Source organism: Sceloporus occidentalis, unplaced genomic scaffold (genome assembly GCF_023333645.1).
Source record: "Sceloporus occidentalis isolate IW3139 unplaced genomic scaffold, rSceOcc1.0.p SCAF_2, whole genome shotgun sequence".
In the NCBI taxonomy this organism is placed as follows: Eukaryota; Metazoa; Chordata; class Lepidosauria; order Squamata; family Phrynosomatidae; genus Sceloporus; species Sceloporus occidentalis.
Genome location: NW_028316982.1, coordinates 38,621,687 through 38,635,330, shown reverse-complemented (window position 1 = coordinate 38,635,330; position 13,644 = coordinate 38,621,687). Strand labels below are relative to the sequence as shown.

The following is a 13,644-nucleotide window of genomic DNA, read 5'->3' as shown; positions in this document are numbered from 1 at the left end:
GTTGTTTCAGATGTCAGATCCTAGAATTTGTGACCACTAGTCATAGTGGTTGGGACTTCTGGGAACTGAAGCCCAAAACATCTGGAGGACTAAAGGTTGTAAACCACTGTATCAGAATTCCTGTTTTAATCAGAATCTGAAACAAATACTAAAATGTCTTCTACAGATTATATACTTTTAGAAGGAGAATCAAAATTTGTTATCAATTAGCTACCTTTAATGGTAAAGTAGCTAACATTAAAAAGGAAAAGAAGTACAATCCCATTCACACGGTCAATGGATATTGTTCAGTTTGTTCACCTAAGTCAATACAGGCATATCCAACAAATGCTGAGTGGGCTTTTAAAAACTTTTTTCCTATTTTGAAAAAAATGTCATGCCACAATTGGAAAGTATCTTCAATTGAAAATGAGGTTTACCAGCAGACGCAGAGGAGAATTTGGCAAGTAATACAAATTCAACCTACACTTGTGCATTGGTATTGCTCTATTCTGAAAAGAAAACTGAACCATACAGCCAGATAACCTGGGATTTCCAAATAGTCTCAGTTATTCTCATTAGTATGTCTAGGCATACCAAAAATAACCACATCTGCTCAAAGTTGCCTAGGACATCTCATTTCTATACTGTCTGTTGTAAACATGTTAGAAAGCTATACACAGAATTTCATTTTATACCTGTATTCCGTGTCATTACTTTTCCTTACCTGCAGCTCCCTGTGGAGCCTCATCTGTTCGTGCAGCTGAAGAATTAACTCCATCCTGGTTGTTATCAGGATCAGCCATTTTCTCCTGTCGGCGAGCTTCAGCTGCTCCTCTTTTGCCCAGGCCAGAGCCTCGCCGACTAGAAATTTAAGTATGATCAGAAATCTGCCATGTTTAACCTATATATTTAATCTACAAGTATTAGTACTCAAAATAAACCACATGGAGATGGAGTAATGAGAGAACAGCTAACAGACATTTGAACTATACGTAAAATTCTTTTAAAAGAAACCTTAACCAAACTTGCAGAGAAGACAAGACAGGCATTTTAAGAATAAAAGATGCATGAATAACATTGCACACATGTTTAGCTGACTTCAAAAATGACTAAAGTTCAAGCATGACAGGACTGCCTAGAAAATATTTGTTCTTACTTCTATAATTTTTACAGCACTGTGCAAGTTCCATATTGATTGAAAAAGTCAATGAATCACAAAATGTCTTTACAAGGATAAATCCTAAATATACTAGAATTCTGAACACGATTAATAGTATTTCAGATTCAAATGTTTTCCTTTGTTCCAAACAGAATTTTATTTTTTTTAAAAAAAAAAAAAAAGGGGGGGGGGAGAAAAACAGCTGCATAGGAGAAACGTTTATCATAGTCCTCTACCAAAAATGTTATTGTATTGTGGGTGTGTTTGAGAACAATCAAAACTACAAAAAAGGGGGGAGAAGTGGGGAAGTGCACTGAAACACCTTTGGCTACGATATTCTCTTCCTCATACATCAATAGAATGAAATCACCATGTAGCATCTTTCAGAGATGTATCATGGGGGATAATATAGCTGTCAGGTTGTTTAGGGCAGTGTTTCACAGAGTATCTGATGGGGGGGACCAGTTTTTTCTCCCCTAATATGCCAGGAGCTTGTACCATATTTCTTTCCATTAGCTACAATTGCAGGTTGCTCACCTTAGCTGTGGTTCTTTGAATAATCATCCACGAACCCGTACAAATGGGATCATCTACACTTTCTACAGCTAAGCTATCTTTCAGGCAGAAGCATCCCTGCTCTATCATACATTACTCTGGTACGAATCTGTCAAATAACCTCAGTTCTGGTCTGCCCCATATGTTCAAGCATTGGGAAAAGGCAGGACAGGATCAAGAGGGGAGAAGAAAGGAATGTGTGAGTTCATAAATGACCATTCAAAGAACCACAGTCATAGGTAATCAATTTGTCCTGCTTCTTCGTGGTCTCTACAAATCACAAAAATGAGAAAGTAACAAGCTATGATCTGGATGGTGAGAAGAAATTATGCTGAAGCCAAGGAAAGAACTGCATGTCCAAACAATGTCTGATTCCCAGACTTCAGATCCCGACCGCATTACAAAATAAGTATAGAAGGTTGAGACCTGCAGACTTTCAGCAAAGAGATACCTCCTAGAAAGACAGAAAGCACTGCCATAGTTGGCATACAATTGCTTCTGATTGCTGGAACTGGACACTTGGCTAATCGGTATGCTACACAGATGGTGGAAGCCATCTATTTAGACTGGGACAACACAATGCAGCCATTCCTGCAATCACTCTAACAAATGAAAAGGGAAGAAGTTTTCCATAAAGCAAAAATCCACTGAACATAAGAACAAGAGCTTGCTAGACATTTGTGGGATGGAGAAATCTCTCAGTGTCTGAAGCAGGGCTCAGGAAGAACGTAGCAAGTTCTACTGAATGGGACAAGTGAAAAGTGAAAACCATCTTTAGCAAGAATTAAATATTAAGCAAAAGAGAAACAGGTTCACAGTGAAACTGCAAGAAAGGTTGAGCATCTGACTGGTCCAGCTCCCTGAGGTAACAGTAATCAGAAACGACATCTTATATAACTTGCAGGTCACATGGAACAGGAGGTTCATAGGGAGTCTTCATGCAATATGAGAGTACCACTGACAGCCTCCAAGATGGTATCAATGGCTAAACAAAAGGATGGAAATTCTGAAATCCCTTCAAGTATCTCTTCACAAGTAGATGAGCAAACCAGGAAATATAGCCATGTGGCTGGATGCAGCAGAAACTGATGCCACACAAACCTTCAGAGGAAGTAGCAATGACAACTGGAAGAAAAGTACATGGTGAATGTCATGAGATACGGTCAGGTGCTGTAGGAAGAAAAAAACCTCTGCCATATCATGACATATCCATCCCTTGGTGGAAGTACTTCTGGAATCAAGCAAAACACCCTTCATTACTGCAGTGTTTCCTCAAATTTTGATCCTCCAGGTATTTTGGACTTCTACTCCCAGAAGCCCTAGCTAGTTTGGTGAATAATCAGGAATCCTGGGAGCTGAAGCATAAAACAGTGAGAGGAGCAACGTTTGGGAACCACTGACCTACTGCAAGAGCACAGAGAAAGCTGAATCCACCATGTTGTGAGAGTCAATGTAAAACCACCTAATCAACCTTGTCCTCCCGCTAAGCGAGAAAATGTGGAACCCGTGGCAACCACATTACTCTTCCTCTAGCTAGACTGAAAGAGTAGAAAACTATGACTGGTAAGGCCACCATGGAGAAATCAATGTACAAATGACATGATCCATGATCTTGGCAATCACACAAGTCAGGAATGGAAATTGAGGAAACACATTATATGCACTTTCTGCTCCAATCTAAAAGAAACATGTCTACAAGAGCAATTGGTGTTAGCTCGAAAACTGTTTGCTGTGTTTTGTGGCAAACAGGTCTACAAGTGGGAATCCCTAGCTATCAAACATAGTGTGGAAAATGTGCTTGTTGAGGCACCACTTGCAAAGTGACATCTCAGCTCTGCTGAGGGCATCTGTCTAGTTATTGTCTTGGTCCAGCAGGTGAACTTCCAGCAGTGAAATATAGCAGGCCAGAAACCAGTCCCACAGATGCAGGATAAGATAGGCTTGGGATAGGGACTGAGTGCCCCCATTTCTCTAGATAAAACACCATAGTTGTATTGTCAGACATCACCAGCACTGTTCAGTTCCTGAGGATGGTTTCAAATTCAAAAAAGTCTTTTGATACACCTGCTGGAGCTCATGGTGGTTATGTGAAACTCACATTTGAGGGGCAGACACTTGCCCTTGATGCAGTATAGGCTCACACGAGCTTCCCATCCTAACAGAAAGATGTCTACAATCAGCAGCATCATACCTCTGGATGGCATAAACGGCATGTCTAAGAACAGACTGGACTTGCTGAACCTGTTCAAGAAGGCAGCTGCGAATCATGGGAAACTGAGGAGGTGGCTGATCTCCGGTTTTGATGAGGCCTCATGCAAAGCTTGGTCAAAAGAATGACAAAAGCAGTGAATGCCATCAAACTGAGAAGGACTTGAACCTCTCCAGCTTGCACCCTCCTTCTGTACCTCAGCATCCATCAATGGTAAATGAAACTCTTGGCTCTGCCCTCTGGAAGAAAAGTTCATACATCTCTTAAATCCAAAATCATACTGATGTAACAGATAGCTGAACTTTTGATGATTCACCACCAAAGCCAAGGTCATCCAGAATAAGTAGGTTTGTGTGGATATGATGACAGAGATATTTCACAGAGTTTGCTACCAGAAGTCAGTCATCTATGTAGAGAAATATTGTGATCCTCTATTGATGAATCAATAACTCTGCTATTGCAATGCCCGTCATAAAGAGTACTGGAGCTGTGGAGAATCAGATTGGTAGAATAGGGAACTGAAAACACCTGGATGAGAGAGGAAAATGTAGAAACTGATGATGGAATTGTCTTGACCCCAAGGTGAAAATATGCATTGCATAGATCTATTGTGGTAAACCAGCATCCTCTCCTCAACATGGGGAAAATCACAATCATCCATGAAAGCATGACCATCCAGAACGTCTTCAATTTGATCAAATGTTTTACTCAGAGAAGGTCTGAGAGGTAGACTTCATCCTTTTTGAGTACAGTGAAATATCTCGAGAAGAATATCATCAGTTTCTGAGACTTGATTGTTCTGATGTCTCCTTTCCAATACCTTTTCTCAGATTTGCAGTCACGTGTGCCGATGAAGTGACTCACTGAAGCAATGTTTCAAATTTGATCATACCTATAATGTATAACATACAATACCCCAGTCATATATTATCACACGCCAAGCATGCCAGTGGTGCTAAGGTCTGTCTTTGAATAGCGCTACAAAGGAGGGAAGACCGATGGACAGCTGGGTTGGGGGCAGCAGAGCTTGAGTAATACCACTTGTAAGAGAATTGTACCTGTCAGAAGAACAAGACTTTTTGGAAGTTTAATAGACCTGACATGATGGTTTTGAATGTTGAGGAAGTGGAATGTGTGGAAGTGCTGCCTATAGGATAGAAGTGCTGCCTATAGGATGACTGTTTAGGCTTTGAACCAAGACGAAAATGAAGTTGGATAGCGTATCATAATGCAGGCCACAAATGACTGAGGAGCAAGATAGCACCTGCCATCGATGTTTTTCATCTGCTGAATGGCTAACCCATTAACTTCAAAGTGGAAAACGGAGGCAATCTTCTTGCCTCTGAATACCACTACAAAGGAGGGAAAACTGATGGACATCTGGGTTGAGGCAGCCAAGCTTGAAGCGATAGGGCCAGGTCATGTATACCTGAGTCAAGAGTGCTACCACTCAGCAAGGAGGCATGGGAAGGGTGCAATCTTGTCTCAGAAGTATTGATTTATACCCATGCAGCCCTGGTAGTTTGAGATGCTTAACAAGAGGGAGGTCTTGGAGTATGTGTTCCTAGTCCTTCTACCAAGCTCTTATGTTCCTTATCCACTGGCAATGAATGAGTTTGTGTGAAGGTTTGCTCTGCATCAACCTGACAATAATGGAGACTGGTTGTGTATGCTCAAAGTGGAGGGTGCAGTGGTCTTCTTCTACCCTATATAAATACATGAAGCCTGAGATGTTGATCATATAGCTGTTAATGACTTCAATGCCTCCCTGGCAACCTGCATGGGAGAAGAGGGCATCAGTATTGCTGCTGGCAGTGCCACTTGAGACTGAACCATCTTGAAATGCAGATCCAAAGTATGTTGTTCGAGTTGTTTGCATTCCAGCAGTAGTGCCTTCACCATCCACAGGATCTGGTCTACATAAGGTTTTGCTCTCCCACCTGAGCTTATGGAGAAGTTAAGAGCAGAACTATTATTATTATTATTAACCTTTATTTATAAAGTGCTGTAAATTTACACAGAATGAGCCTCCTCCTCCTCCTCCAGCAGCAGCATCCTACCACAGAGTCAAGGAATCTGGATACAGCTTTGGGACTGGAGTAGAAAGATCCATTGCTGAAGTACATCATGGCCCATTGGATCTGAAGTAAGGTCCATCATAACTGTGGAGTCTCGTGATCAGTGGGCACGCCCATATTAAAGACATGTAGTTTGTGTTTCACAGGGATTGGTTCTTTGCAGTGTTTGGTCTTACATTTTCCTAGTTGATAGATTCAATGCCTTTCCCAGGGAGCTTGGTATCAACACAGTTTAACTTCTGTACTGTTGTCCTCTGTACTGAAGATGGTACTTGTTGAAGAACTTTTCCTGAAGCAGAAGAGAATGACCAGGTTTCTTCAGCACACTCCATCAATCTTCTACTTGAGCAAAGAAACAGTGAAGCCATAGGGCTTAGTTTGGACTGCAAGCTTGCAAGGCATTGATCCTGTCTTTTCACAATAATGCCTTGAACTCTGTTGCATAATTCTTCCTAGCCTGAGGGATGAAGAATTGAAAATGGCTACTATTCTCCACTCCATAATCCTCTTCCATGCAGATAAATTAGTGGCAGTGACCATCTGATTGGGGGATATTCTGACTGTAGCTGAGGCACTTTACGAAGAACCCCATTACTTCCTGAGTAAACAGGAAAAAAAGACTTCCACATCAAGCTGAGAAAAATTAACCAAACAAAGGGAAAGGGGAGAAATAAAACCTAAAGAATGAAAGAGAAGAAAAATAACCTTGAAGATAACCTTGAAGAATGAGTTTGCAATGTTGCTGGTACTGCAGTGGTAAACAATTGAGAAAATTAAGTGGGAGGGACCAAGAGCACGTGTGATTGAGGGAGGGGCTCCCACCCAAATGACAGCTTAGAAGTTTCCAGAGATGTAGCTGTGCAGGTGCAGGATAACCCCTTTTGCAGAGGGATTGCAGAGACCACAAAGAAGAAAATCTTTCTTTCCTGGAAACTTTCTGCAGGCTGGCAGCCCATGGCTTATCGACCAGCAACAATCCAGGAATCACCACTTTGAGTAGCAATGATTTAACAGAGAAATGGCACTGTGACAAAAAGTGTAAAAAGGAGAAAAATCTTTCGCACAATTTTTCTGGTCATGTCTTTGCCTCTTCAAAAAACTTTTATTCTTCTCTAGTCTCTTAAGCTACTACAACTTTCCAAGCCCTCGCCTCAAAAAGCCCTGTAATTTTGGCAAAGAAGTTCTGTGCAGAACATTCAGCTGAGCTGTACTTTAAGTGCAATTATCTGTTGATTCTACCCCAATAATGGAGAACAATGGTTGCCTGAAGACTTCCCAGTTTATTAAAGCATTCTCAGAAGGATAGGGTGAAATGAGTCACATCAGTATTAAAGACATGAGCAAAAAAGGATGTTTTTCTCTTAGATTATTACACCAAGTTGTATCTGGACTGCACCATTGTTAGGGCAAGAGCTAAACATTTTGAAAAATATACAGCTAAGTTTTCTGTAACTTGTCTTTGTCCAATATGATTTTTTTTTTTGCCTATAATCAATGAGATCAGTTGTGCATTGTATTCAAACTATCCCAAAGCCACCAGTTCATCAATAAAAATGTGCATTCTAAGTTCATTAAAGTTCTATAATGCAGAATAAGATTGTGAGTCATCTTAACATTCCAGTAGTTCAATAATACCTGGTACTAGCACAGGAGCCCGTGGTCTTTTGCCGTGTGCTCCGCCTCAAACTGGGGAGCTCAGCAGGTGGCGATTCACTGCGCTTTTTTGTTGATTTTCTCAAGCCTACATAGACAGAAGACAGTCAACATAAAGCCATATTTTGTGTGCAAACACTAAAAAGGTAGAGGCGGTGGGGGGGATTGAACAATTAAATTGTTTGTGCGCAGCCATTCCATAATTTCTTTCCCTTCTTCTACCACAAGACAACAGCTTCTTGATTCAAAGCTGGATTTAAGAAAAACTGTGTCAGGAGAATAAATTGCAGGTACTCTGTACCAAACAAAACGTCTCCCATATTATATGCATTATTGTGGCAATTTGTATATTAGCATAACTGTGGCCTGGAATGCATGGGCCAAATGACATGGATGCCGGCCGCATTTGAGGTGTAGCGTTCAGACAACGCACATGTGGCCAGAAGCCGCACCAACACTGTGCCATCCAGGAAGAACCAGGCCAAGAAGGAACAGGTAGTATCAGCTCCTGCTGGCCGCCCTGCCCCCCCAAAAAAACAAAAACAAACAGCTTCATTTATATACTACTTCATACTGAACAAACAGTGTCTACGCGGTTTACAACTGGGTACTCATTTTAGTATCCTCGGAAGGCTGCAAGACTGAGTCAAGCTTGAGCCCTTTCGCTGGTATTGAACTTGCAACCTTATGGTTTGTGAGTGAGTGGCTGCAGTATAGGCATTTAAACACTGCGCCACCAGGGCTCCTGGCCCAATTCAGGACCGTGGCGGTGGCCCAGATTGGGGCTAGGTGTGCGCAGCTGCCATGGCCCCAACACAACTGGTGCCAATGTGATTGCATGTCATTCTTTTGGACCGGTCTGATTCAGGGCTATATTATGCTCTGAATCACTCTTAAAGTTGTCTTTCACCATGTCACACATTAATTTTAGCCAAAGCTAGTATTTATCATAATTTTAACCCACATTCTACATCAGAGCTTAATTTAGTTGAGATCAGTTCAGAAGGACTTCATGATTCCCCCCACTACCAAAAAACAAAAAATATATACAACTACGATTGGGTGTTTGAGGAGTCCTGATTTTAGAATTAAAAATACATACACATGAATTATGGCTCCTACAGTTGAATCAAAGCAGAGATGCTTTAATTTACCAAGTCTTAGAACAGTGGAATTAAACTTTTTATTCTTCGGGACCCCCCCCCCCCCAACCTCTTTACATCTACATGCATATGTCACATATCCCCACTCAATGAAGGATATAAATAAAATTATTTTGTTTATTTAGTGTGTATTTTCATTTGCATATTCATATATAATCACATTTTAACATTTTATAAGGAAATAACATCATTCAAATTACAACAGTTTTATTTAAGTAAATTCAATATTTAACTCAACACATGTGTAAATTTTACACAAAACATTTGGGAAGAAAAGCAGCAGGAGGAATTAGAGCCTCCAAGTCCCCCTCCCCAAGCAACTCCTCCACCCCCTCTGGAGGCTCCATGCTACTACTTGAGAATCAATGGCTTAGAGGAGCACGATGGCCCCCTGCCAGTGGAGGCTAGACAACCTTTGACTTAAAAAAAAAAAAAAAACAGAATACCCAACCCACAAGTTACACAGAGCAATTTGTGATATTTCTGGGCACCCTGCACTGTTTTAGTTCCAGGAGAATTTTATCTACCCAGGTAGTGAACCACAAATGAGCTTCTAGTTTACTTCCTTGCTAATTAAGAGACCTATTTTGGTTCTATAAAAGCATCTGGGATCTAGCAAAATAGCCCCTACCTGCCCTGGAAGTCCTTGGGGGACTGAAACTGACCCACAGGCTGCACTTTCCTCACCTCTGAATTGTACACTGTGGACAAAACTCTATACCAGTGATGGTGAACCTTTTAGAGACCAAGTACCCAAACTCAAAGATGTTCCCACACACGGTGTAACTCAGGGCTGAGGGGCAGGACTTCTGCCTTCTGGGGGTGGGACTTCCAGGGACGGGACTTGCCCAGAGACAGATGAAGACCCAGGAGGGTGGGGGAAAGGAGGAGGAAAGGGCGTGCATCTGTTCCTCCTCTTCCCCTGCCCTCCCAGGCCTTCAACTGCCTCCCCAGAGATAGCTGAAGGCCCAGGACAGCCAGGAAGTGGAAGAACAGATGCACGACTGTTCCTCCTCCTCCCTCTCCACCCTCCCAGGCCTTCAGCTGCCTCTTGGGAGACACTTGAAGGACTGGGAAGGCCGGGAAGAGGAAAAGGCACACACCCGTTTTTCCTCTTCTCCATCCTCTGTGTGCCCACAAAAATGGCTTCGCGTGCCATCTCTGGCAGGTGTGCCATAGATTCACCACACAGTGCTATACATTTTGGAACATTTCCTGAATGCATAGCTCTTTCTGACAGATATAACACTCTTGGGAGCAGGATTTCTCTTAGACTTTCCATAGGATGTGTCTATTTTTCAGGTGAATTCAAAAAAATATAGAATCATAGAATCACAGTGTTGGAAGAGGCCTCACCAAGTCCCTGCTCAGTGCAGGATCTCCAGCTTAACCACCACCAGCATGTAGCTGTCCAGCCTCCTTATGAAGACATCCAAAGATGGAGACCCCCAACACCTATCTGGACAATTAGTTCCACTGCTCAACCACCCATACTGTCAGGAAGTTTATATTATATTATATTTGTTTTATTATATTCAGTCAAAATCTACCCTCCTCCAAGTTCAATCCATTAGACCTGTTCCTACCCTCTGGGGCAGCAAAGAACAAACCTGCTCCCTTCTCTCTGTGACAGCCCTTGATGTATTTAAAGAGCGCAATCATATAAAACTCACATTGGTTCTGTTAGTTAAGCTCTATGGGGAAGTTTAACATAATTTCATTAGCTATGCCTATCACCAAGAATATGATTAAGAGAACTGATGTGATTTTTATGAGTACATGACAATTCAAAGTCAATGGCCAACTTCAGAAATCACAATTTCAGTCCTATGAACCATGGTTTATTCGTCCTAAAATAAACTTTGAACTAGTTCATTTCCTTAACTTCTTGTTCATTCATTTTTGACACTTCTATGCTAGATTAAATCCTTATTTCATTACCCAGTAAAGTCTATGACAACCAAACAGATTTCACATAAATGTGTTTTCATGGGAAAAGTGATGAACTCTGAAACACGAGTCCAAGAGAACACAAGCAAACACATAGCTTGTTCTCAGGCTGAAAAACATAGTTTATTTAGCCAGGACTGCAATGTCTGAACTGGTCCAACAATTATTTCTGCCTCTCTGCTAAAATAAGCCACAATACTATCAAGGACCTCCATCTCCAGGGGACCTGAAAGGAACAAGGCACAATTGAAACAGAAGCTAGAAGTATTCTAAACTGAGAGAAAAGATGTAAGGCTGAGCAGCAAGGAAAGCCTAATTTTCAAAGACAGAAGGCAATTTCAAATCCATATGATCATTTAGAATATAAAAATTTTCAGATGTGATTGGAAAATGTATCTATATCGAAAGGTTTTTCGTTTGTTTTACTGTGTTTATTAGAGAGTTATCCTACCATAATGGATTGCCTTTCCCTCTTTTTTTACAATCTTTACAGTCCTTTAAAAATTCTAGGTACTCTGATAATAGAACAAACTTACTTTGACTCAGTAGTCAGACAAGCAGCTTCACTCATGGACTGTTTATTAAATTTAACCAATCATCAGTACAAGCTGTATGTTTGAGAATATAAAAACAACCTGTTGCAAGGTCAATTTGAACCTGTTCTAGCTGGTCAATTGAATAGAAGCATTTGTATTGTTTACTACTCAGGAGACATTTCTCTCACTAATCCATTCCTCAAGACTCACAATGTTCCTAAATCCTTCCATATGCTGGAATTAAGGCTGCAAGATGGAACAACATTATTGTGTCAGGTGCTGAACTGCAAAATTTATTATCAGTCACGCTTGTATCTAGAGTTATTCCACATAATAAGGAGTAAAACACTAAAGATACTGAGAATTAAAGATGGAACCTACTACATAAAGAGCATATGCAATATTAATGAGGTACAGAGGGTAAATTAAGCCAAGAAGTTTTGTTTAAAAAAGAATTTTGGAAGATCAAATTTTTTGACCTTGAGTGAAGACCAAAGACAAAGCATAAATCACCCAATCTCCTCTGAGGAAATAGCTGAGGCCATTAGAAAATTAAAACTTCAAAAAGCTCCTGGTCCTGATGGCCTCCCAGCTATTTACTATAAGATGGAAGAGGTACTTTTAGAACCATTAAAAGAATCTATAAATGATATCTATTTAAACGGGATACCGGATTTGTGGAAGATGGCTTACATCTCCCTAATCCCTAAAGGGAATTATGTGAAACAAGAGACAAAATTTTTTGACCAATCTCATTAACCAATACAAACTACAAAATTTTTGTGTCAATCTTGGCAATTAGATTAAAGAAATTTTTAAGTTTGATAATAAAGGATGATCAAAATGTCTTTATACCAGGAAGACAAATAAAGGATAACATCAGGACAGTTCTGAACTTCATAGAACACTACGAACACCATAACAAACGGAAATTTGCTATGATTATGATTGATTCAGAAAAGCAGTTGACAGAGTTGATTGGGTTTTCATGTTAGAGACATTTAAAAGGATGGAACTAGGAGAGACGTTTCTTAGATGGATTTCTGCAATATATGGGGAACAAAGACCTCAGATCTTAATTAATCAGGAGCTAACAGAGTGTATACCAATAGAGAGAAGAACTAGACAAGGGTGTCCATTATCACCCCTTTTATTTATTTTGGTATTAGAGTTACTCAACAATAAGATAAGAAACGATCGTGAGATAGAAGGTGTTCAAATTAATAAATTTAATTTTAAACTTAAAGCGTTCATGAACGACTTAATTTTTTTTAGAAGACCCAAAAAATCTGTAAAACAGTTGATAAAGGCAATTCAAGATTATGGTGACGTTTCAGGTTTCAAAATTAATGTAGAAAAAACATCAATGTTAACTAAAAGTATGTCAGAGGTTGAAGATCAAGAACTGAACAAACTTTCTGGATTTAAAATAGTAAAAAACGTTAAGTATCTAGGGATATACTTTACAAAAGGAATAGTGACTTATACGACAACAATTATGAGAAACTATGGGGAGAAGTGAATAAGGACTTGTTAAAATGGTCAAAGAGGCAATTTTCTTTTTTGGGAAGACTTACAATCTTGAAAATGAGTGTTTTGCCTAAATTTATTTATCTATTTCAAAATTTACGTACTTTGACAAAGGAATCTTGTTTTGAGAAATGGCAAAAATTATTAGCTAACTTTATATGGCAAAGTAAACAGGCAAGAATTAAATGGAAACTGTTGACAGAGGAAAAAAGAAAAGGTGGTTGCAATCTACCCAATTTAGAGCTATATTATTACACGGCCTGCCTTCAGTGGATCGAAGAATGGATATTATTAGAAAATGATAAGTTGTTAGAACTGGAAAGCACTAAAATAAATGTAAAGTCAAAGGCTCCGGCATCCATAGTTTTTTGTGGGTTTTTCAGCCTATGTGTCCATGTTCCAGAAAAGTTTCTTCCTGACGTTTTCGCCAGCATCTGTGGCTGGCATCTTCAGAGAATGCTTTGCCTGGAAAAGGTTGGTATATATATAGTGTGTGCGCCTGGGAATGCAAATAAAATTAGGGTTTCATGCATTTTTATGGTATGATAAACTTAAAGTTAACATCGATTTTTGCCATCATTTTATAAGAAATTAACTATTTAAAGTTTGGGTTAAAATCAAAAGACAATTCTATAGACAAATACCACTCTGGGTTTCTATTCAAGAAGCTTTTTACAAAAGAACAAAAATTGATGGCCAGAGATGGTTAACATACAGAGATCTGTGGGTTTTTTGTGGGTTTTTTGGGCTATGTGGCCATGTTCTAGAAGATTTGTTAACACAAGAGAAAAACTTTTTAGTTTTGAAACCTAGTGAGGAACTAGAAAAT

The 13,644-nt window shown here is 39.9% G+C and overlaps 1 protein-coding gene across 5 annotated transcripts in view; it reads right to left on the bottom strand.

Annotated features, from left to right (window-relative positions):
- The window catches only part of LOC149318178 (E3 ubiquitin-protein ligase TRIP12), a 140,946-nt gene that overhangs the window by 79,849 nt on the left and 47,453 nt on the right, over nt 1-13,644 (bottom strand). For all 5 annotated transcript variants that reach the window (XM_089509148.1, XM_089509151.1, XM_089509152.1 and 2 more), the window contains exons 5-6: nt 7,619-7,724; nt 707-843 (exon numbers count right to left, since the gene is read on the bottom strand). In XM_089509148.1, the coding sequence (XP_089365274.1) occupies nt 707-843; nt 7,619-7,724 (243 nt within the window). The remainder of the gene's footprint in view (nt 1-706; nt 844-7,618; nt 7,725-13,644) is intronic.